The 24924-nt window shown below is 39.2% G+C and overlaps 1 protein-coding gene across 2 annotated transcripts in view; it reads right to left on the reverse strand.

Annotated features, from left to right (window-relative positions):
* Positions 1 to 17332, reverse strand: part of LOC127617337 (protocadherin-11 X-linked-like) — a 233656-nt gene extending 216324 nt beyond the window's left edge. For both annotated transcript variants that reach the window (XM_052089326.1, XM_052089327.1), the window contains exons 1-2: positions 17061 to 17332; positions 9859 to 10440 (exon numbers count right to left, since the gene is read on the reverse strand). In XM_052089326.1, the coding sequence (XP_051945286.1) occupies positions 9859 to 10398 (540 nt within the window). In that variant the 5' untranslated portion in view covers positions 10399 to 10440; positions 17061 to 17332. The remainder of the gene's footprint in view (positions 1 to 9858; positions 10441 to 17060) is intronic.
* Between the last annotated feature and the right edge of the window lie 7592 nt (positions 17333 to 24924).

Here is a 24924-nt window from a genome sequence, read left to right on the forward strand (position 1 = left end):
GGAAGTGCATGGCCGCGCTGACTGTGACCGAGAGACACCTATGGCTAACGCTAGCCGACATGGGAGAAGTTGAACGCTCCACGTTCCTCAACACGCCGCTCTCTCCGTCCGGTCTCTTCGGTTCCGCGGTGAGTGGCATTGTTGACCGCTCGGAAGTCCAGAAAGCCACCCAAGCCATGAATCTCTTCCTGCCTCGTCACGCTTGCTCCTCTGCAGGCCGCCCACGTGACCAGCCTCCTGCACGAGCCTCTTCACAGCCCCAGCTCAGCAAAGCCAGACTTCTAGCGTCGACAGGGCGCCGCCTAGAACGCGCTCAGACAGCCGCCGCAGACCGCCGCCCCCCCACGGGCCTCAGCCTAAGATTGCACTGAAACCTGAGCAACCGAAGTCCTCCTAGCTTTGTTAAGGAAACGACGGCTCAGTCCCGCCGCGGCCGGACCACCGTCAAAGCTTCGCCCCCTGTCAGTCCCCTTCTCTCAGGCTATTGCAGTGGTGGATTCAGCAGCCAACAAGCCGGTGATACTGCCCGCTTGCCTGCACTCAAATGCCGTTTTCACGGCGACCCAAAGAAATCTTGTGAAAAGCAAACATGTCTTATGTGTAGAAAATGTGCCCACAATCCAGTGTTCACCCCTACACACAAGCATTACACTTCCCGTGTCCCTATCAGAGCCCACTCACATAAAGCAGGCACAGCCAGCTCGAGTGTTAGAGTCAATAAACGCGCCCACGAATCCGTGCGCGCGCTCCTTCTCTGCCCACTCTGTCACACGGCCAGCAAACACCTCTCTGTATGTAAGTCCCATGCCCGTGACTATGCTCGCAAGATCACTTCACAGATGTGACTCTTTCCCCATTCACCTCAATCGGGAAGTCACTCACAGAACAGCCTGTCCCTGCTGTCTGCGAAGCAGTCATGCATAAGCACAGTAAGCGGCCACACATTCTGTTCAGCTCGCTGTGTGCGGAAATCAGGGCGACTTGGCCATTCACCCTCTAGCGTTACGCTTCAAAGCGTGGAAAGCTATCCCAGTGATATCCAAATGGGTGTTAAGCACAATAAAACAGGGCTATTTGCTACAGTTCGATCGCCGCCTCCCCGCTTCAGAGCGTGGCTCGAAACTACTGTGAACACGGAAGCAGCCTGCATGCTTCGCTCAGAAATAGCAAACCTTCTGTGCAAAAGGGCCATAGAGAGAGTGCCACCTTCTCTGAGCGAGTCGGGTTTTACAGCCGTTATTTTCTTGTCCCCAAGAAAGACGGCGGCCTCAGACCAATATTAGATCTCAGGGTTTTGAACAAGGTGCTCGCAAAAGACCGCTCAAAATGCTTACAATCAGGAAACTCCTCGCGCATGTGCGCCAGGGGGACTGGTTTATTTCTCTCGATCTGAAAGATGCCTACTTTCAGATTAAGATAAATCCCCATCACAGGCCATTCTTGAGATTCGCCTTCGACGGCCAGGTTTATCAATACACCGTCCTTCCTTTCGGCCTGTCTTTATCACTCCGTACTTTCACGAAGTGCATGGATGCGGCGCTCGCACCCCTGCGGAGTCAGGGCTTGCGAATTCTGAACTATTTGGACGATTGGCTGATTTTGGCACAGTCACATACGGAGCTTCTGTCTCACAGGACAGTTCTCCTCAGTCATCTGAACAGTTTGGGTCTTGCAGTCAATTGGACCAAGAGCTCACTACAGCCCAGTCAGGCAATTTCCTTCCTTGGAATAGAACTAGACTCCATGGTGATGACGGCTCGCTTATCTACACAGCGCGCACGCCGTGTTCAGCGTCTAGCCGCGTCTTTTCAGATGAACAGCCTCACGCCTCTGAAAAAATTTCAGAGAATGCTAGGTTACATGGCCTCAGCCGCAGCAGTACTTCAGCTGGGTTTACTGTGCATGCACCCGCTTCAGCATTGGCTAAACACCCGCGCGTCTCGCCGGGCTTGGGCCACGGGCCGCCAGCCGATCAGAGTGACTCAGACCTGTATCTCAGCTCTGCAGCCCTGGGCAGTGGCCGAATGGTATCAGCGGGGAGTGACGATGGGAGCTGTATCTCGCCGAAAGTCATCTCGACAGACGCGTCCAACACGGGTTGGAGCGCGGTCCGCGAGGGCTCTCCGGTTTTTGGCCTATGGTCAGTTCAGGAAAAGCTCCTTCACATAAATTGTCTGGAAATGATAGCGGCCGAGTACGCACTGCGGCGCTTCCTCCCGGTCATTCAGGGTCACCACGCCCTGGTCCGTTCGGACAACAGATCTGTGGTATCCTATCTAAACCGCCAGGGCGGTGTCAGATCCAGGAACCTCTTCCATCTGACAAAACGCATACTGAGTTGGTCCCAGTGCCACCTGCGCCGCTGAGGGCGACGCGACGTGCCAGGCCACCTGAACGACGGCCCAGACAGACTGTCCAGAGACAATATTTCCCAGGGGAATGGTCCCTGCACGCTCAAACAGTCCAGAAGTTATGGAGCATATTCGGCAGAGCAGAGATAGACCTCTTTGCGTCAGAAGAGAACTCTCACTGCCCAGTATTTTTCTCGAAAAGCGAGGACGCGCTGGCCCAGGACTGGCCCAACCACCCGCTTTACGCCTTCCCTCCCGTCTCGCTATTCCCACAGGTAATGCAGAGGATCAGGGAAATGCGTCACTCGGTGCTCCTCATAGCCCCGCACTGGGAGAATCAGACATGGTTCCCGGAGCTTACGCAGCTGTCACTGACAGCCCCGTGGCCCATTCCAGTGAGAGCAGATCTCCTCTCTCAAGCTCGCGGCACGATCTGGCATCCCCACCCAGAGCGCTTGGCGCTGCACGCGTGGGTGATCAACGACTACCCGTCGCTTTGCCAGAAGGAGTAATAAACACTATCATACACGCTAGAGCCCCTTCCATGTCCAAATGGTCTGTGTTTTCAAAATGGTGCACCGACAGAGACCTGGACCCACAGACATGTGGGTTGTCGTCGCTGCTCGTGTTTTTACAAGAGCTGCTGGATAAGGGCAGATCCCCATCCACGCTCAAAGTGTACGTGGCGGCCGTCGTGGCGTTCGCTGAACCCCTGCACGGCCAGTCACTGGGAAAAAACGAGCTGGTCATTCGCTTCCTCAGGGGAGCTAGAAGGATGAACCCCGCGCCCCCATCGGTTCCTATCTGGGATCTTTCCGTAGTTCTCGAGCTATGAAAGCCCCCTTTCGAACCGCTTCAATCCATGGATTTGAAATACCTTTCACTCAAAACCGTTTTCTGACTGCCCTGTCATCAGTTAAACGTGTGGGAGACCTTCACGCGCTGTCTGTCAGCGTTGCGTGTCTTGAGTTTGGACCAAGTGACTCCAAGGTCATTTTAAAGCCTAGACACGGCTATGTCCCCAAGGTGATCGGTACTCCTTTCAGAGCACAAATCATTTCCCTATCGGCGCTGCCAGCATCCGATAGTGAACGCGACGCCAATCTCCTTTGCCCAGTCAGAGCACTGAGATTGTATACTGCGCACTCCGCCTCTTTCAGACGCTCTGAGCAGCTTTACGTTTCGTTCGGAGGGCGCACCAAAGGTTTCGCCACCTCGAAACAGACACTGTCTAGATGGATAGTGGACACTATTGCTGCCACGTACGCGTCAAAAGACCTACCATGGCCTCCTCGTGGGCATGGTCCAGCGGGATTTCCATTCACGACATATGTGTGGCAGCGGGCTGGGCTTCCCCCTCCACCTTTGTCAGATTTTACAATCTGGAAGTGCCCGCCCTGCAGGCAAAACTACTAGCGGTTTAATACGCTACAGCTCCCCTGGTGAGCTGCACTGATGGGACACATTCCACACAGACCGGCATCGCCGCTCTGTCTTTCCCTTCCCACTATGTGCTTATGTATTACACACACTGGCCCGCAATCTTGCCGGCCAAACATTATTCCCCCACTCACAAGGGCTCCCCCGGGTCCCCCCACCCCCGGGCTCATGCAGTGGATGCTTGGCGCGCACGGCATTGACAATGGGTTCCAGCTAGGTTAAGCTAGCTTACGCAATACGAGAGAACCTCTCGTAAGAGAACGAATCGGTTACCTTACGTAACCTCGGTTCTCTCTAGAAGAGGGAACGAGTATTGCGTAGCCGGCCGTGCTCGCGCCACGAGCGATTTTCGCTTCATTCAATGAAAACCAGGGTTCCAGCCTACGAACTTACGCTTATATGCACTCTAGCCACGCCCATTCTGGCGGGCTTTGATACAGTGACGGCGCTGGCTTCGTCATTGGACGCAAGTTCACTCAAGTTCGTCTATAGGCTGCAGCAGTTGCCGCAGAGCAACCAATGAGCTCGCTAGCTAGCCCGCTCAAGGTATGAAGTTGCTGCACTGCGTTGACAATGGATACAAAATTAAGGATAATTTTTTGGCTTCAATATCTCAGAAAAGATTAATCTTTCCCGTAGCGTAAGCTAGCTTACGCAATACTCGGTCCCTCTTCTAGAGAGAACCGAGGTTACGTAAGGTAACCGATTCGTTTCATCACAATAAGATCTTGTATCGGTTCTCTGAGCCAGCAATCCAATGTTTCCCGATACCTCAAAGTCTGCCACGAAACAGTCTGCAATCAATATTACGTGCTTATATTGCACAATCAATCACACTGATTATGTGAAAAATGCAACCAAAATATAATTTTCATATTTTATTGAGCTCTCTGAAAAGTGCAAATCCAGTATCCACATTGGGACATCCACAACATAATAAGGTACTTCAGTTAATTCAAAAAACAAAACAAATACACAAAAATAGTCATACAATCACATGCAATTGATCACTGTAAACACTACAGTGACAATATGTCGTATCTACAACAGTAAAGCAAGTCTTTCAATCCAAAATACCCATGACAGGAGAGTATGTGCTATCCCTGTTTTTTTCTTAGCTACAACTTCAATGGTTGTATTGAAACAAATCTGTTACAGCTTACTGTAATTAATGTTAGTAAGGGTGTTGATGTAAAGATGTGGTGCAGCAGGGCAGGCATTTTCCCTCGTCAGCACTGGTCAGAATATCGGGGCTTTTTAGCTGTTTGACATGGTTGAATTGCTCCAAAGTGCTTTAAAAGCGAGAATTCTCATGTTGAATTCAAATGGGTTGCATGCGCCGATATTGAGGGAAGCCCGATTTAATCACTCATGTGTGCCGCTCTGCGCTATCCGGTCACCAGAGCTCACAGACCTGTTGCCGCACACGCACACAGATAGAGCAGAGCACAACTTCAATCAATTCAATCACTCCGCACACATCCATGTCCCACATAAGAAGCATATTTAGCACTTATAAAGCGAGATGGATATCATAATGATGCATCACAAGATGGAAATGAGTATGGACATGGCTGGCATTAGAGCGTTAAAAATAAAGGTGCATCTTAAAAAAATATACATCGATCTTTACGTATTGTTTCGATGACATCACATCGTTGGTTAATTGACTGATGCATTGATCCAGATTGATGGATCATTAGACCCCTAAGTTATATGCTAATGTTAATTTATAAATATATATTTCATTGTGTATATCATTAAGCATTATTAGGGTTCAAATGTATTATTTACCTATATAATTGATTAATCATTTTATAATAACATTTGCCCCTTTATTATATGTCATGGCTGTTACCAATGCTAAAACTTCAACCTGGTCTCATATAATGAACATTACTTAAAACACTCGCGTCGCGGACGTCATGGCTTCAACCCACTGCTCTCTGAAAGCGTCATGCCACTCGTCATGCCACTAATTCCCAACTTTTCTTCACTCACTCCAACCCACAATGCACTCTAACAATGGTTAATTGCCCATAATCCACCGCGGGGAAGACATACGAGCTGGGAGAGGGAGCGCGTGCAGGAGAAAGAGAGTGAGCAAGCGGGTGAGAGAGAGGTGCCAGTTTAATGCTTCCTTCACTCCTGCAATGTTTAATTTCATGCTAAATATATTAAATTACTTTTTGACAAATCATTACTTGATTAAAATAAAACAATAAAATATAGAGATGCAAAACATACAGATACATTAAAAAAATCTTTTATACAGAGTTTTTCCATTAAACTGAAGAATTCTTTATTTAATATATAATAATATAATAATATTATTATATCTCAGGTGACTACGCAGTGTAAATTATAATTATGCAGATATAAATATTTGGTTATAACATGTAGGTTATGATAACGTTGGTGCTGTTTATGGTCGGACGAGGGTGCTATGTGCCCAGAAATGCTACCAAGCTTGTATTGGAGTTTAAAGATACTTAAGTATAGCAAATTAATACAATAATGTACATTTGATAAAATGTGTATACTCTTTATATTAACATATATATTAAAAATGACAAACAGAATGAAGATTTATTGTATTAATATATTATTTAATAAGAATAACAAGTAAGGCCCAGGTATTTTAAAGTTCATTGTGATGTTGTTTCTGCGACAGCTCCAAAGCTCCGATGCTCTGTGTATATGTCAGCGTCTGAATTCGCTCACTAATTTCATTCACTCTCTGCTGTGATAAAGTGCACTCAATATAGGAAATAGTGAATGAGTGATTGCGTGAACGATATCGGACACAGCCATTGTCTATTAGTAGGTTGGAATAAATATGGTGGAGAACCTCTAGCAGGCAGAGGTGTCAAGTCTTTATTCCCCTACATCCTAAACTCAGCAAAAGAGGCCTGCACATAGATCAATTTGAATTAATATTTTAATTGCATTTCTTTAATGGATTTAATTCATTTCTTACATAAATATTTTTTTAGTAATATTCACTATTAAGGTTTCAGTTTTGGAACCCCCCACTGGACATTTCACTTGAAAACTGCAGCAAAACGTGTAATGAAGTACATAAATTCAGTTTTGCAAAAACGTTGCAATGCTCACGAAAATTTCATGAGACCAGAATGTAAAAATTTGTATTATTAAAATGCAAAGTCTTGGAAAAGAACTTTCAAGGTCAGTTAAGAGGAGGAAAAAGCTCTTTGAATGTGCACGTTCACATGTCTGAAATTAATTCACATTGTGCATTAGAATCTTCATACCATCTGATCCACAGAGCCTTTTGAAAGACACATAAGGTGAATCACTTTGTAATGAGTCACAGACTGACAAGCTTTATTTAACCCAAACCCAATTGTCTAGGGTGCAATCAAAAAAGATATGCAAAAATTAATGTTGGTTATAAATAACCCAAAGAGAGCAGTATTTTGGCAGTAGAATTTGTATCAGCTGTCATCAGTTTGCATAGTACGACCTGACTTTTTCAGCTTTACAGACTGGGTGAAGCATCTTCTGTACAAATCAATGAGTTGACCTTCTACTCAAAATGCAGAACTTAGCATCAACAACTGAGAATCTCTGCAGAATATTTCAGATCCATGCACCAATGTATTGGAGTTGGAATTGTCTGAACATTTTGCCACTGATTGTAATCAGGTTTTTGTCTGAGGCCAAGAGCTGTGTCTTTGGTCCAACTCTGAGCCAAAAAGTAGCCACAAATGAAACCTGAAACCAAAGGCTTGTAAGCAACATGATTAGAACATTATCCTCCTTCACAAGCATCCACTATTGTCCAGAACACTAATTGAAATCAGTTTGCCATTGCCACTCAACCTCAAGGTTTATGCACTTTGTACAGTACATTTACCCAGACTGGTTCTCATGAGTGTAAAACATGCAAATATTTGGTTTTAATGAGTAACCATTGCCTTTGATAGCTTTCTTTCTTGAGTTAATTGTAATCATTATATGATCTTTATTTCTACAAGGGTTTCCTGGGAAACAAACCTTTTCTGGACTAAAAGTGGAAGAGCCCAGCAGCACATTGGTAACAATGACTTTGGTTACAAAGAGTATGCTATCTTTCTCTATACTCAAATGTAAGCCTTTTTGGTGCACAATTCATAGGCGCTTCTCATGACATGCTACTTGTCAGTCCTTGATGATTAATGCATTATTCGACTGGCTCTTCTCATTGTCTCGAACTGAAATATCTGAGAAGTGAGAGCTTAAAAAATAAAACAAAGTTTTTAGCTAAATTATTTAAGCCGAGCTAGTTTCTCTTCCATATCAAATCAGTATCAGACACAGATGAAACCAAAAAATAGTCATTAATTATTCAAATGAAATGATAACAACTTTAGTGCTGACCTTGACTCCCAAAATAAATAATCCAATGTAGACTTTGCTGAAATGAAAGTGCTTTTGAAAGATCTTTTCTTACGTTTTAACTGTACCACTGATATAAAATAACAATACAGAAGGTCCCAAGGTGATTAACATTTTTAAAAAAGGCTTCTAAAGAGTATAACTGGTTTCTTAATGTGAGGCTAGAGGGCTTAAATGGTAGGGTAAAAATAACAATGAGTTGGGTGGAACCCACGACAGAAAAGTCAATATCCTCATCCCATGAGCCTGATCTGATCCACATACCTCCAGATAGGACTTGTAAAGAGGTTCTCTTTAAGTGATAAAATCTCTTCTAATGGAAAGCACTCCTCCAGCCATGCATGGTATTACTTTCTGTAGGCTGACCTTGATAGTGTCCAGGGGTGCTTCTGTGCCTCGTTCCAGGTGACATGGCAACACTAATGCTGATGGAACAATTAATATGGCACCGCAATTAAAACCAGGGTAGGCAATAAGGGCCCTCTGTGTCATAAGCGAGGGCTTCCTCCTTAGGGGACATGACTTGAATGAGTAAAGAGCAGAAGAGGGATTGCTATCAGAGCTCTTTCAGATCCGAGTCTATTACTATGTGCGGAGCAGCTGTGCCACACAATGCTAATCGTGTAGCTCAACGCTGAGAGTGAGCTTGTCTAAATCATTACTGTGTGGGAGCTTCAGATATTTGCACCCTTCTAGGATCATGAAAACACAGTCCAAGATTCACAGCCAGATGCTACTCGTGGGATGATTTCGACAACCTTAGAGGATGAAATATATCCTCTCTTTCCATTTCTGTTTTCTTCAATCTGCCCCCAGCAAACTCACATGTATGATTCAGAAAAAAAAAGAAAAAAACACAACACTTGCAGATGAAGAATACGTTAAATCTTCTGAAGGAGGCTGTACATAATCATTGTAATTTTAAGTGGCACTGCACTGGTCATTTTCCAAGCACAAGCAATTGAGCGCTGCAGCTAAGAAGCCTTGGCAGTGAGAGGCTCTTTAAAAATGCAAATTGGTAACTTAATCAGACATGGAAAGCAAGGATTCCACTAATTCTCAAAAGAAAAGGTACAAATTACTCTTTCACACTTTAATGACAGTCATGGGTTCTTTGTTTCACACTGTATTGGAATTTCACACTGTATTTGAGTTTTAATTAAAATACAGGGCAACATTTCTAGGGAATACTTGTTCATTCATTGAACGATGTTATTGAAATTTTCTAGTTTGCAACTGACAGCCCAGACAGTGAGTTCACTTACAAATTCTGTTAGGTTATGGACCCTATGATATAAATATATGACAAATATAGAGTAAAATATGCTAAATGAAATTCACATGCAACATATTAGCCACTGTATATAATTTGTTTGAGTGAATATATTATCCTACTTTCCAGTTTAGGCAAACTATATTAAGCCACTGAGGATATTATGCTAGTTTCTCAGAAGACATAAATTAGTTGAAGAAATTACTATTCTGCAAATTGCTCATATCCATCTTGGGGCAATTAACAACTTACCTTAAACAAAACAGACTAAATTGTGTTTAAAACCTTGAGCCAAAAAGTTTTTTATGGCTTATTTTCTATTTTTATTCTAGATATTAAGGACACATTAAATTCAATGTCCATCATAAATCAAAAGCTGAGTGTTGAACTCACCTTGACAAGCTCATAGTGCTGAATCCCATTGATTCCTATATCAGGGTCAAATGCAGAGGGGACAGGGTAGCGGCTGTTGATGGCTGTGTTTTCGGGAATAGAGATGTTGATGACTGTAGATTGGAACAGCGGGGCATTGTCATTGATGTCTTCGATAAGGAACCGGATCTTGACCAGTCGGAAAATCTCATCAGGAAGCACGGCGACCTCAATTTCAAAATAACAACGCTTCTCGTTGAAGACTCCAGAACAGAGCTTCTCACGGTCAATGCGGTTGGCTGTGGTGAAAATCTCTCCCGTGCTCGCTTCTACCTTCACCAAAGGTACATCACCTGTCTTGTAGACAGGTTTAAACTGCAGCGCAGAAGACAGTTTAATGTCTGGATCGAGGTTTAAGTTGATGTCATTGCGCAGGTTTCCAATGCGCACATTCTCCGGCTGCTCCTCTTTTACTGTATAGTCCTTCTCTTGAGCCCGGCACATCAAGAATAGGTAGGTGAGTAAAACCACCAGAACATGGGCCTCACTTGCCAAGTCCATACTCAGAGTAGGTGATGTACTCTCTTCAATGATCTGCAAAGTCTGGTACAAGAAGATAGGAGGGAAAATGAGAAAGAGGATTATCTTCACTTTAATTTAGCTACAAATAGCCTTTTACCCCATCTCATTTGATTCTTAAAACCTTTAGCAACTTAAAGGGATAGATCAACCAAAAAATAAATTCAGTTGTAATTTACTTACCCTCGTTGTTTCTTCCAACTCATATTACTTTATTTGTTCTGTGGAACACAAAATAAGACATTAGGCAGCATGCTAGTCTCAGTCACCATTCACTTCCATCTTTTTTCTACATATAATTTAAGTGAAAGGTGACTGAGACTGAATTCCTTTTGTGTTCCTCAGAAGAAAGATAATCGTGACTTGGAACAACATGAGGGTGAGTAAATTATGACAGAATTTATTTTCTTTTTCAATTAAAAAAAACTATCCATTCAACAAAGCAATACAAATTATTCTCAACTCTTTGTTGTTCAATAGCTAAACCTTTTGTTTTAATTATTATTATTTTGTTTTTTTACATAATGGAAAAAGAAAGGGCACAAGTCCAGTTCTCTTTATCAATCAAAAGAATACAAAATAATTTTAAAATGCAGCATCAATTTGTATTAGAGAGACTCTTCAGATGATTTGAACAATTATTGTTCCATTGGTAAAACACAATACACTGCATGTTGTCAGAATAATTATACACGTAGATAATTTGAAAAGCCAATATGTAATTTTAGTACAAGTAAGAGTTTTATGATTTAAAGTTTGGCCATAACCAATTGTCAATATCCTTCACAAGAATAGAACAAAGCCATAATTAAAAGCACCAAGACATGATTTATGAATCAGCATTTTAGCGCTTGTTGCCAACTTGCTCGATGCCCACTCAAATCCTGTCAGGGTATTAAATAAACAAAAGTAGCCAGAGGGCAGAGGCATTCACCATGTGCCAACAACTCAACTAGGTCACTGAAAACTGGTGGGGGAGATACCTAACACTTCCAGACTCTGGGTATTGTTAGTTTACAGAGTTCTCCATGCAGTGCTATTTCTGTTTGAATACATTGGGAGCTCTCTAGTGTCCTTATCTAGAAATCCAAACTGAGTTAATGTTCACCTTCGAAGGAAGTAATGGTAACTTTAAGAATCTTAAATAAGTTTGAGTCCAAAAAACTTCTGCCAAAGTTTAGACATTTTATTTCTTTTTAAAGTAGTGATATCAAATATATAGCAAATTAAATATTTAGATATAGGCTAGCTTGTTGCTATAGTGACAGAGAAAAATCACAGCTCATAGCGAAATATTTAATAAATTGATATCCTGGAGATATTCTTAACAATAAATCACCATTATTCAACCTATTAATGTGTAATTTGTACATGCCATGAGGATGTTTGTTTGAAAAACAAAGCAAAACATGATCATGTAGCTTGGAGATTCACACATCAAAAATTAATCACAGAAGATGGCTTCTTTAAAAATATTCTGAACTGAAGGTCCTAATTTCTTTGCAGATGGCAAGTACATACAGTGCTTGTCTGAGTCTCTGCAGTGTGAGACTGTTCCGTTTTTCACAGTTAACAGTCTTAGGCTGCACTGCAGGGACTTATTAAAGGTTTGTTGAGCAGACGAGCACCATTCACGTAATTTACATGACAGTGATCAATGGCCATCTTCTTATTTGCCCACATTCAAAGACAGTTATGTTGTTCTTTGAAAGAAAAAAAAAGAAAAAAATTATGAAAAAAAAATAATTTGCTTTGCTTTTGAAGATTGTACCAGTTTTGGTCAGTGAGAGAGAAGCAATTACTATTCACCTACTGTACTCTGATAAGCTCGAAAGAGTCCAAGGCTGTATCCAACAATGCATAATGAAGAGGACTGACTGACTAAGGAGTGCAGTGCAGCGCATTGATTATCTACATCTAAATAACTGCAACTTACATTTGGGGATGCACCGATCCAATAAGCTCCAGCTCCAGTAAGTGAGGTCTGGCATTTTGAATGGTGCTCAGTCTTTTTTTTTAGGGTGGGGGGGGGGGTTGTTGGTAGTGCCGGAAAGTTGTTATGGATCATGCGTGATGGATGCAGGATGCAAGTGGGGTCCGACTTGGGGTGGCATGTGGGGTGGGAAAGCTCACCCATGCCACCCTTTTGTCCCCACCCTTGACACCAGGGAATGATTCTTTCAAACTACACTGTACATTGATTTGCAAAAGTTTTGAGTTTGATCTTTTGCAATCTTCGAAAACTACCAGTTGTTGTTTTTTTGCTTTGTTTTTTAAGTGATTAGATAGAATTAGCTAGGGAAATTGTGCTTGCGGGTATAACTGAGACTTCCTCCCTGCTTGCCCTGGGTTTCAGTGATCTATTCTGAGCAGCGGACCATGGTTTACTTTTCACACAGTATGCAGAAGCCTCTGGAGCCAGGAGTGAAAAGCACACAGGCTTTAGAATGTTTTACATGACAATGTGATGGACAGGCCTGTTTTTGATTTTGAGCTGAGCTGTCACGGAGGAAAATTATTTTACACGTCAACAGCAAGTTTATACTGAATCTTTGTCTGTATAAATGAGCAGGGACTGAATGCAACTGAGGTGTAAAATCTATACAGTTCCATCAGATTAAATTATCAAATTTCATTAAAACGGTAATTACAGCTAAATTATATTTCAAATAATGATTAAGAGCTCTTATGGAAGTTAAACTGGGACAACTGCCTGAAGCTTGTCACTTCCCACAATCTTATCAGAAGTCAATCATCTCTCTTTTTAATGGTTTAAAGGAACCCTGCGTGTGTGTGATTTTTTGACATTTCAATGTCTTGTTTGAATGTGCCCTTCACCTACTGCCATCAGCAGATGGATACCCATCGGCCCCCTGCCAGCTCTTTGCCAGCCTACCTGCTGTCCTTCCTGTGTAGTCAGGATGTCACCCTTCACATCTACAGAGTATGACTTTAATAATTTATTCAGCCTTTATGTATCATGAATAAATCTCTTGCAAACATTAAATGCATGGCAATGAATGAATGGTAATGAAAAACGTATTGGATTATTATTAAATATATACTGCTGTTGTTCTTATACCGCACGCAACATTATCATATTGTTCTGTTGATTTTTCACTTATATCTGATTAAATATTATATCAGAATATTTCTGAACAGACCATAAAGTTAGGATTGTACTGAATATTAAGAGACTTGTGAATATGTACATTAGCTCTAAGGGCGACTACACTGATCCTTAGGACTTATGATCAATATAATGATCAATAGAGAGATATTAACATCCCAAAAATGGTTGCCAAACATAATTGATAAACAGTAGTAAATGCGATGGAGTCGATTTATGTATGTATGTCAGCAAAGATTATGCATCCAAATAGTCATGACTGCCATTTTTCAATAATTTGTCAAGCAGTTCAACAACTAACTTCAGCATGGGGGGAAAGTGAGAGTGCTTTTGTTTACATAAAATGGTACGCCATTAATCATGGTCAAGATATTTTCTCTGCTAATTTAAACCATAAATAATCATAGTAAAAGTTTGATTTAATTCCTAAGACCAACATCAGGCAATTTATTGTGGGCACTTTCAGTGGAGCAACATGTCAGTTGTTGATATATCATTCTCCTAAACTGATTTTATATGGACAAACATTGCAAAGTGCATAACATGCCACAAAGACCCTAAATCTAAAGTCCAAGGAACAGAAAACCATAAAGGATAGTACTTGGATTATGATGCACCCTTCATTTGATCCCTTTCCCCTCTATATCAAATACATTTAATATTTCCATAATTTATAAGTGAAAACAAAATACAGGTGCAAGGGGTTATTACAAATATAAATGGTAAAATGTATCATGGACAAGGGCCTGAATCTCTATTTTGTCCAATTTATGACTTATTTTGTCATGTTACATAATAGTTATGTATTAATATAAAGTATCAACATATATTGTTAAGAGCATAATACAAAACACTATTTGTTTCCATAACTCTAAAATATGCATTTTCAGTTTAACAAATTATATTCAGTTTTGCTAAAAATAAATAAATAAATATAAATAATAATAAAAAAGACACTGGCAGTGACTGTAAACAGTTAAAATAATACAATCTATGTTAATTACTTTATTATTTAAATATTTAAAGTAGCTAGTCAAGCACAATTTTTATTACAATGCAAAACAAGATAAATAAATAAAACTGCCAATAGAGGGCACTGAAGTGGTAATTACTGTTTGAAAACCAAAACAGTTAAGTCATCAATAATTAAAATATTTAATTTAGAATGATTGCACAGTCAGAAGGCGAACTCTTATTCAAAATATGAAATAAAGCAGCACCACTTTATATACTGTGTCATTGCGTCAAGTGTAACCACCTTGAGCAGTACTGCAGCGCAGTTTCAGTATTTGGCATTCCAGTATTTTTTTAATATTTCAGTATTTATTTAGTAGCATGTTTGTTTGTTTGTTAGTTTGTTTTGTTTTTCAAATTAATATTTATGAATAATAAATTATTCAATTTGTATAATTATTATTATTTTACCATGCCGAGGATAATTGAAAAACTGCTATTATCTTACGGAGACATTGGTTTTCACTCAAAAGCAAGTGTTGTTACTCACCAATGATGATGGCCAATATTAAAAATAATATTGAAATGTACATTAAAACCTTAAAAGTCTTTCCCTATGTGGCTATAATCAACTGTTGAAAAAGCTTTTGCCAGTGATGTTGCCTTATTGTTCATCAGACAACAGTATTACAACAATAAGTGTTTTGTGACATCCCAATTCAAAGATAATAATGTATCTTACACTTTCATGTTGGATGGTATCACTTACATCAGCAGTGTATGATGTAAATTAGGTGATTTAATGCACTTCAATCACAGTTAAGATTATTGTGTGTTACTGCAATAATATATTTAGAACTGAATAAGTGAATACAAAATACAAGCTGACCGAAGTGTTACATTCAGCAGAAAATTTAAGTGGTACTATTAAGTTTTCAGGTGAAAAGCTGGCCATTTTTTCCTCATGTGCAGAAAAACTTTTTTCACAAAATGTTTTCAGAATCCATTCTTGGGGCTCAAGTACTTTCCACACTTCATGAAGAGTTGTGATTGCTGGTAAAATAGTGCAAAAAAATAAGTTAAAATGAAAGGCCTGTTGATTTGCTCCTCAACAAACAGACTTACTGAATATGAAGATGAAAAACAGTACCATCATTTTGCCTTAAAGCTATGAAACACTTTTTTGTGTTTTGGAAATTTGGAAATTAACAAGATTTGACAATTATACCTGTCTTCAAAGGTCATCTGATTATTAAATTAGTGACAGAGTTTGAACAAAGTGAGCAGAATGAACTAGGCCATGATCCATAATAGAAGAAATACTGAATTGGGGCAGTTACCCTAATAAAAATGTACCATATTTTTATAATGTATAATAATATATATATACACATACATACACACACACACACACACACACAATTACGGTATCTCCTTCGAAGGGTGCAAGAAGCCATTTTAATGTGATTATTTTATTTAAACCTCATTATTTTATTAATAATAATAATAATAATAACTTTATTATTATTATTATTATTATTATTATTATTGATGACAGTGGTGGCTAATATCAAGTTACCACAGGTTTATTGTAGTAACAATAGCTGTAGTAACTATGGCATTCAAGTGTTACCATGGTACGTTTTGTAAATGAAAGGATCAGTGTTGTATAAACAAAGTTTCTGTTATCAGCTCAATGCCCTCGCCAGGCACACCGGTTAAGAAAATGACGCATCCTGCATAAGCTTCATGCAGCCACCGACTTCATCTGAGGTGCTTCTCTCTCTCTAGAGCTGGATACTGCTGTATATTTTGAAGTAACATGTGTAACGTGTGATTTTGTCGTTGCCTTAGAAGATACTATAGATTATATTCTCTATTTCATTCAGTTTCTAGATTATTACAAAACAACAATCGTCAGAGAAAAGAGAACGCTTCAGAAGTTGTTGGATCGTGTCCTAAACCTAAAGTGATACAGGTTTCGAACAGTTGCTATGCAGTTATGATTCACGTATTAACACACGTTCTCTCAATACAAAGCGTGCAAAGCCATTTACCTAGATTTGCGTAAAATCAGACACATGTTGTTTGTTTCTTTAGATTTCGTGTAATAAAACCAAGACATGATCGAAACTGGCAAACTAGACGGTGCTTATTCAAACGGAATGAGCGCGGAGTAAAGTAAAGCCGGCTGTAGGCAAAAAAATATATAGCCTAGTTTGCGTTACATAAATTTCAATTTATTTGAAATACATTGTAATATATGTATTTCCTTGAGTTGCGAAAGCCGTTATTTTCATGGGTGATAATGACTTTTGCGCGAAAAGGCCCTTCGACTTTGGCGCACATTTTTTCCTCAAACATTGCTTACGTGGCTGCAAGTCTATGCTTTAATTCATGTTGTTAATAGAGGCATTAAAGTAAGTAGGCTAGGCTATAACCGGCTTGGTTTAATGAAGTTACGGAGCACATACAAATTCTACTGTTTTTTTATTATTATTATTTGCCAAAAAAAAAAAAAAAGAAAACATAAATGATCATAAAAGAAGATGCGTCTTACCTCGGATGTATCGGTGAATATGGAAAGAACTCTCAATTCCCGTCACGTAGCGGCATCACTGCTGGAGGAGATTAAGTGCCTTGAAGCAGACTGAAGAAAATCAGAGAATCAAACACCTTAACGCAGTAGCCTACTGACCAGTCGGTATCCAATTAAAGAAAATGCTCCATGTCCGAGGAAAAGTCCACGGTCCGCGCGCGAACAGCGAACAACGTTTGTGAACGACTTTTCGAAGAGACGATGTAATTCCTCTTCAGATGTCTCGCGCTTAATGCTGCTTGAACCCCACGCGCAGAGATCGAGACAGTGGCGCTCCAAAAAAAAAAAAAAAAAAAAATGGGGGTCTGTCTATGTGCAATACTTCTTATTTCAGTTCACTAACAGTCTTCATTTGAAACCCTGGGAACTCTCCTCGTATGCACTTGAACTGTTTTAGTTCAGTTATTTTCCCCCCTCTCTCTGTGCGTCAAGTGCATTAATTAAAACGGCAAAATAAAAACTTGTTAAACATTGAAAACATCCTCAGACACATTCTTTAATGTCATCCCCTGGTTTGGCAGAGTGATAGAGAGCAAAATGTCTACTCTGAAAAAAAATATATAGTCATAGACTGTAAGTGCTTGCGTTCCCCAACGGAGTTCGTGGAAAGTGTGCCTGTAGGTACAGCATCACTTACACCGACTGAGATAGGCGTTTCGCTGGAGTTGTACGCAGAGCTCAGGCAATCTCAGTTGTATTGTATGAATTCTGTCCCTTAGTATTGCCCACCTCTCCACCTCCAGTTGACATCATCGCGGAAGGAGGAGCCTTCGATACATTTCACACCCTTCATCATCTTAAAGCTGCACTGCTGTTAGAGTCAGAGCCCCGCTCAGATTCACCATCGAAAAATATCTCACCCTTGCCGCTACTCGCCTGCGAGGAAAAGGGGGCACTGTTCGCTTTGGTTATAGACATCATATTTCTGCTTAAACAATAATGTGAAACTGTCTCATTAATTTGGCATTTGAGTTGGTGTTTGTGTGTGTGTGTGTGTGTGTGTGTGTGTGTGTGTGTGTGTGTGTGTGTGTGTGTGTGTGTGTGTGTGTGAGCGTGTATTTATCACTTTGTGGGGACCAAATGTCCCCATAAGGATAGTAAAACCCGAAATGTTTGACCTTGTGGGGACATTTTGTCGGTCCCCATGAGGAAAACAGCTTATAAATCACACTAAATTCTGTTTTTTGAAAATGTAAAAATGCAGAAAGTTTTCTGTGAGGGTTAGGTTTAGGGGTAGGGTTAGGTTTAGGGGATAGAATATAAAGTTTGTACAGTATAAAAACCATTATGTCTATGGAAAGTCCCCATAAAACATGGAAACACAACATGTGTGTGTGTGTGTGTGTGTGTGTGTGTGTGTGTGTGTGTGTGTGTGTGTTGGGGCTATGTCTATAAACTGTACTCCCCAGGGCCACCGCTTCCATACATAGATTACAGCTATGCCGTAAACACAGGGCACCAAGCTTCTAAGGAGCACCATTATAGGCTGCCCTATTAATTAATTATTATTAAAGGACTCGATTGCAGTAACAGAACACTCTCTCTGTCAGACAGATCATAATGTCCACTACAGTAGACAGATGTGTAACTTTCTGTGTAACTTTCTCAAAACACATAATTTAAAATATATGAGCTGAGTAATTTCTGTGCCACAAGTGTCACCTAACGAAATTGCAAAAATACGCATTGTTTTCAAACTGTTCTTCAGAATAACTCCTTCATTTGCAATTTTTTTTATTAAAATAGAGCCCCACCCCAAACTTACACCATTGATTGAGCCAATGTTGTTGTGTCAGGCTAGAGGAGTCACTTAAAGGGGTCATGACATGCCTTTTTTTTTTTTTTTTTAAATATTCCTTGAGGTTCACTTATAATATTAGTAGTTATTCTTTTTTTTACAAAAAAAGCATATAGTTATAAAACATGATCATTTTCCACCTTCTTTCTGACACTGTCAAAAATTTTTTGTTTTTGTGCTGCTTCTCCTTTAAGACAACAATAAATGGCCACTGTCATGATTGGCTGTCTGCTCATGACTGACTTGCTCTCTCTTGGCCATCTCACTCCTCACCATTGCTGGGCAGGGCTACAGAAGTGATAATGTAAAGTAGTCATTGATGTGTTGTTGTGGAGGCAGTCAGATGCAAATGTCTACCACCGTCACAGTCAGAGACGCAGGCCCGGACTGGCCATCGGGAGCACCGCGACAATTCCCGCTGGCCTGGCGACTAAGTTGGCCTGCTGCCAGCCAGCGTTTTTTTTTATATTACTACCTTTACCAGTGATCATTTTTGAATTCGTCATTCAATAAAATTATTAATATTAATAACAATAAAAAAAATCATGAATCTGTTAGTCTTGACTGGCAAATCTACGATTCGACTTTACGCCTCAGACAAACGGTTAAACAGAAAATGCGAGCAGCACCCGTCTAACGTTACATTCGTGGAGAAATCAAAACAAATGAGTGCACACAAAAAACTCACAGAAGCAATGTATTGAGGTAAAAATTCTAATCGTTGTTTTTTTATTTATAACATATGATTTAGTTTAAAATAACACAACTAAGGGAGCTGTTTTGCTGAATATTAACACGATTGAAAATGTTACATTTAATTTATTGTTCAATAAACAAGTAGCGTAGTTAATATTTATTATTAAGTTACTTACATTTTAGACACAAACCATATTAACTGTTTTTGTTCTATTTCGCGTGGTGTATTGTTGCTGAATGATTCAGCGTTTTGAACGAATCTTTTGTATGAATGACTCACTAATTAAGACAGTCACTTGCCGCCACCTATTGGCGGTTTAGTTTAATGTTTAAGTATTGCATTTTTTTATATTCAAATATTTATTTAAAACATCAACCTCATAACATTATTTATTGCAGTTGTAATTGCGGTGCACAGGACGTTATGTGCAGACCCATTTGATATTAGGACTGCTTTACTTCTAGGTTGGTTGTTCATGTTTTTATGTTATGGTCATACTGTGAAATAAATGTAATTTTTTTTGGGGGGGGGGGCGGGGAACAAGGTTGTCCGTGTTCCAAAAAATTGTGACAGGGACACCTGAAATTGTGTCCCAGTCCGGCCCTGCAGAGACGTGACAATGTGGAGGAAGTAGAGAACGAGTCATTTTGGCAGCTTGGTTTCAACAAATTCTCTATTGCTGGGAGGAGGAAGTTTTTAGTTCTGAAACATACATAATGTTTTTATAGTACAATGGTCTCTTATATGTTAAAATATCAAGGAACATTTATGTCAAGACCCCTTTAAAACAGAGGAATGCTGAAAGTGCCACAGAGCAGCAGTGTTTACACTTTTTGTGGAAATCAATCTACAGTATGTCAATATGTCTATATTGTTTTTGTTCATAGTGTGTATATTTGTGTTGTCTACACTGTAGCCTGTGTCTGATTTTATTTTATTATTGTGTTTTTTTGTATGAGTAAGCACATCGTGAGCAGTGTACAATCCTGAGTCAAATTTCTCGTATGTGTACACATACCTGGCAATAAAGCTGATTCTGATTCTGAAAAAAAAAGTACTAATGGTTTACTTATAATTGATTTAGCATGAGAGGTGAGAGAAAGACTTTGAACACAAAACCAATAACACAACTCAGCTTTTATAATGCATGCTCCAGAGGGTTAAAAAAAAGGTGAGAGTACTACGCTATAATTTGCAGCTGAAATCGTTATCAAATTAGTCGAAACATTTCAGAAACTAACATGAAGGGGGCTATGTGAATGATGGGTATTCAAATTATGTGGGCGTAGCTGACATAATTCAGCTGTGGGGTCCCTGAGCCAGCAAACGATGGGCCTTAGATGAAATGGGGCAGGGGATTTCTTTGAAAAGTAATGATTAGCCTCCTAAAACATGAAGGGATCATTTTTTTAAAGTGGAAGATACATGAACACCCATGCCCCTTTACCTTATGCATTTAAACCAGAATTAAACTTTAAGAGCACACACGTTAATTCACCCATCTAAAAAAGCACAATCATTTGTCAGCACAATCCAACACTTGCCACTGCCAGGGATGGCTGAAAATCTTGCAGAGTCTCACATTCAATAAAGGTCACTCACACAACATGTACACATTGATCTTCCCATTAATCTTTACACCGCTGCAATGTAACAAATCACAGTCTTTGACTGGACCCCTCAAGCTAGCTTTTCTTACCAAAAGCCTTAACCTTAGTAACTTCAATCATGTCCTGATGGTTCACCTCACACAGTTTTAAATGGCCACTCTCTCATTAGAGTGTGATGTGCTCTAGATGGAAAGTTGACATTAAATAAAATCCACATTCAATACATGTGTAAAGTTGTATGTTTACAATGAACAGGGTTGGGGAGTAATGAAATACAAGTATGTAGGAAATTTGGTTGATGTTGTTGCACACAGCATAGATTAAAGTGCCCGCGTACCTCCACAATTATATGAAGGAACAGTATGTGTGAGCTAGGAGTTAAATTAAAATGTCCTTATTCTACATTAGTATGTAAGGAAATTTATAATGGAATTAGACAACCATTATAAATAATCTTATAAAGATAAATGACCAATAACTAGATTATTTGTTTGAATAAATTTCTCCAAAATTAAAAATCGCAATAAAACTTCTCGTTGTATCCGCTCACAATTTCTATTGTAAGGAATTAGCTTTAATAAGGGAATTATGATTAATTAACTTATTGGAATAATATTACACAATTTATGTACAGAAATCTTTTAAAAACAGGGATGAGATTATTTATCAAAATACACCACAGTCAAATTATATTTGAATACAGACAAACTTTATTGCTATTCTAAACATAAAACTAATCTTACACATACAAGATGAAACAGGTTGGAGAGCAAAGTGACAGAATGATCAATACAGTGAAAATGAACTTTATGGAGTCTGTTGACAATGCCTTAAGAAACATTTATCCTCCTTTGAGTCTAAATCAATTTGCAGTCATATTACCCAAAGTATTCACCTAATACACCAGCAGTTTGAGCAAAAGCCTGGAGATGTACTTCCGTGTCACTGCGTTTCCTTGCATTGCGTTTCCTTGCGTTGCTTGGTTCTTTGGCTCTTTGTCGAAAGTTTGTTTACATTTACATTTATGCATTTGGCAGACGCTTTTATCCAAAGTGACTTACAGTGCACTTATTACAGGGACAATCCCCCTGGAGCAACCTGGAGTTAAGTGCCTTGCTCAAGGAGCTGGCTGTGGGGATTGAACCAGCAACCTTCTGATTACCAGTTTTGTGCTTTAGCCCACTACGCCACCACCACTCGTTTCGTTGATGTTTTGGACTCTGTTATGATAGCGAAGAGTTATTGTCTGGAAGAAGCAAGGCCTTCTGCAATGAGGACTTGCGATTCCCGTTGGGTGTATGAATCGTACAGCAGAGAGTGAGAGGCTTCCTTGGGACTTTTTCCTTGGAGCAAGACAGCCGAAGAGAAGAGATCAAGAGACTGTTGCAAGAGCAGAAGAGTCCAAAAGAGAAGAGGGAGTTCTTCCTTGTGTAGGAAAGTTTTGAACTGATATTGGCCGCACCCCAAATGTGTCCTGAGCCAATCAGAAGTGGCTTTTCAGAGTCACACGGTCGACTGGTTTGTCTATTTCCCAAAGTTGATTAATGATCCTTTGTGGAGGATTCTTACAAACGTCCGCTCAAATGCATATTTAATTATGAACTTTTAAATGTGGAATGTGATGTGTTCATTTGATGGCTTTGTTCGTCGATAATCCTACAAGTAACAGGAATAATGTATTCCACTACAGTGTCAATTTAAATCATTGGTATTTAGAATACAGCTACATTCAAAAAGTATTTTGATTACAGAAGTGACTACTTTGCAGTTTATTGTCATTTGTTTCATTTAATATTTACTTTTTTCAGATGGAAAAAATTTATATATATATAAATGATGCGATCCAAAGTGCGTTTGAACAGTGGTGAAACACTTTCTTATGTTACATTCATACAAGCAGACAGAGAAGTTTGAAGTAAGTTTGAAGCACAAGAAATAGAAATAAACCTTGTGTTAATTGTCAGCTTTACGCTAAGCTAAAATGCTAATTCTAGCCATTTCATGCATATGTTATCAGGCACGATCATCATTTTTTATCAAGAAAATTCATGTTGGATCATAATTTCATTTTTCTAGTAAGACCTTTGATATTAGGGCAAAAATTGCATTCTTAGTAATAATTTTTGTATTGTTTTCCTGTAAAAATATAAAAGAAATCCTTAAAACAAGATACATTTTATTTATCTTTTTATAGAAACAACACTGCATAAGAAATTTAGGTTTTTCAGAGATAAAGTATGTTTAATGTGTGTATTTTGTCTTACTGTACTGGCAGAGTTTTTATAGTCAAAACAAGTGAAAATATCTACCAGTGCTGAAAAAGTAATCCAAAGTATTTAGAACACGTTACTGACCGTGAGTAATCTAACGAAATATGTTACATATTACATTTTGCAGCATGTATTGTGTAATCTGTAGTGGAATATATTTAAAAAGTAATCCTCCCAACCCTGATAATCAAGCAGTATATTTCTAGAATTCTATTTATTTTTAATGCATATTTTATCATTGTGTTTAATATCCCATTACAAGGCATTTTTCAGTACTCAAAACACAAAAGGAAAATGTCTCCTCAAATGGTTAGCACAGTTGTACTAATTTACACAATCTACTCATGGTCACCTAAACCTTTGAGGAATCTGGAGTGTCCGGGGAGCTCCTCTCCCTCATAACAGTAATGTTGCTATTCCAGAGCTATCCCTAAAAAGGGTCTGATCCTTTCATATTTTAAGATTCATGCTTCATCTCATTGAAGGACTTCTCCAAGGCATGTTAAAGAAATGCAAATCTGAAAGCCTTAAAGCAATATGAAAGGCACAAAATACCTAATGAATTATTCAAAGGGCTATTTTGCCACCCTCAAAATGAACTTTTAGAGAAACCAGCTATGCATTTCTGATAGGGCTTGAGAATTTGCCAAATGCACAAAGCAGTTTAAATGTCATGGCACCCATCTAATCTTGGACATTGTTTTATTTCTTGTTGTGATTGGACGAGGTAATATTTGTGAAATAGCATACAATATGCAAATAAAATTTGTATAACTTAGAAAAATGTAAAGCAAGAAGAAATAATGACGATTTCATAACTTCTTCATAAAATTAGTTTGAGTCATTCCAAATGTCCTTGTTGTGTTTGCTATTTTTATAATTTAATAGAACTGAATGCCAGCATTTTCAGATAGCTGTTCTCCATTGTCTCAGGTATGATAATCTAATGATTAGTGACACTAGATACCAGTGTCTGAGTTTTCATGTCCACATAAAGGACAGAGTTATACAACTGAATTGTGTGAAGTGTTTGCTTTGCACTCAGTAATTAAAACCTCTCAGCTTTACCTTTTCAGGTTCATAATGCAACATCATATTAATTTGCAATGTACAAAAAGCTGTACAAAAATATTCTGCTGTTTATTTGGATTCTACAGCATAATTAGGTTAATATCCAGAATATAGTATATTGGAATTTTCAATGGAATGTCCTTAGTATTTGTAGGTATTTGCAGATGAAGTGTGGTTCTAGAAGCATACTGTTCATTTTCATATGTTTGGATTAATACTGAAACGTACCATATCAATGTATTAAGAGAATTTATAAAAACAGTTTGAACAACTGTTGAGGTTCATAGAATATTGAATTCATAGGTGGACTATTGTATTTATGAGATTAAGTTTAACACTATTTATAGTATTTAGCTCATTAAAATGGTTAGTTCACCCT

The sequence above is a fragment of the Xyrauchen texanus genome, chromosome 23 (assembly GCF_025860055.1).
Source record: "Xyrauchen texanus isolate HMW12.3.18 chromosome 23, RBS_HiC_50CHRs, whole genome shotgun sequence".
In the NCBI taxonomy this organism is placed as follows: domain Eukaryota; kingdom Metazoa; phylum Chordata; class Actinopteri; order Cypriniformes; family Catostomidae; genus Xyrauchen; species Xyrauchen texanus.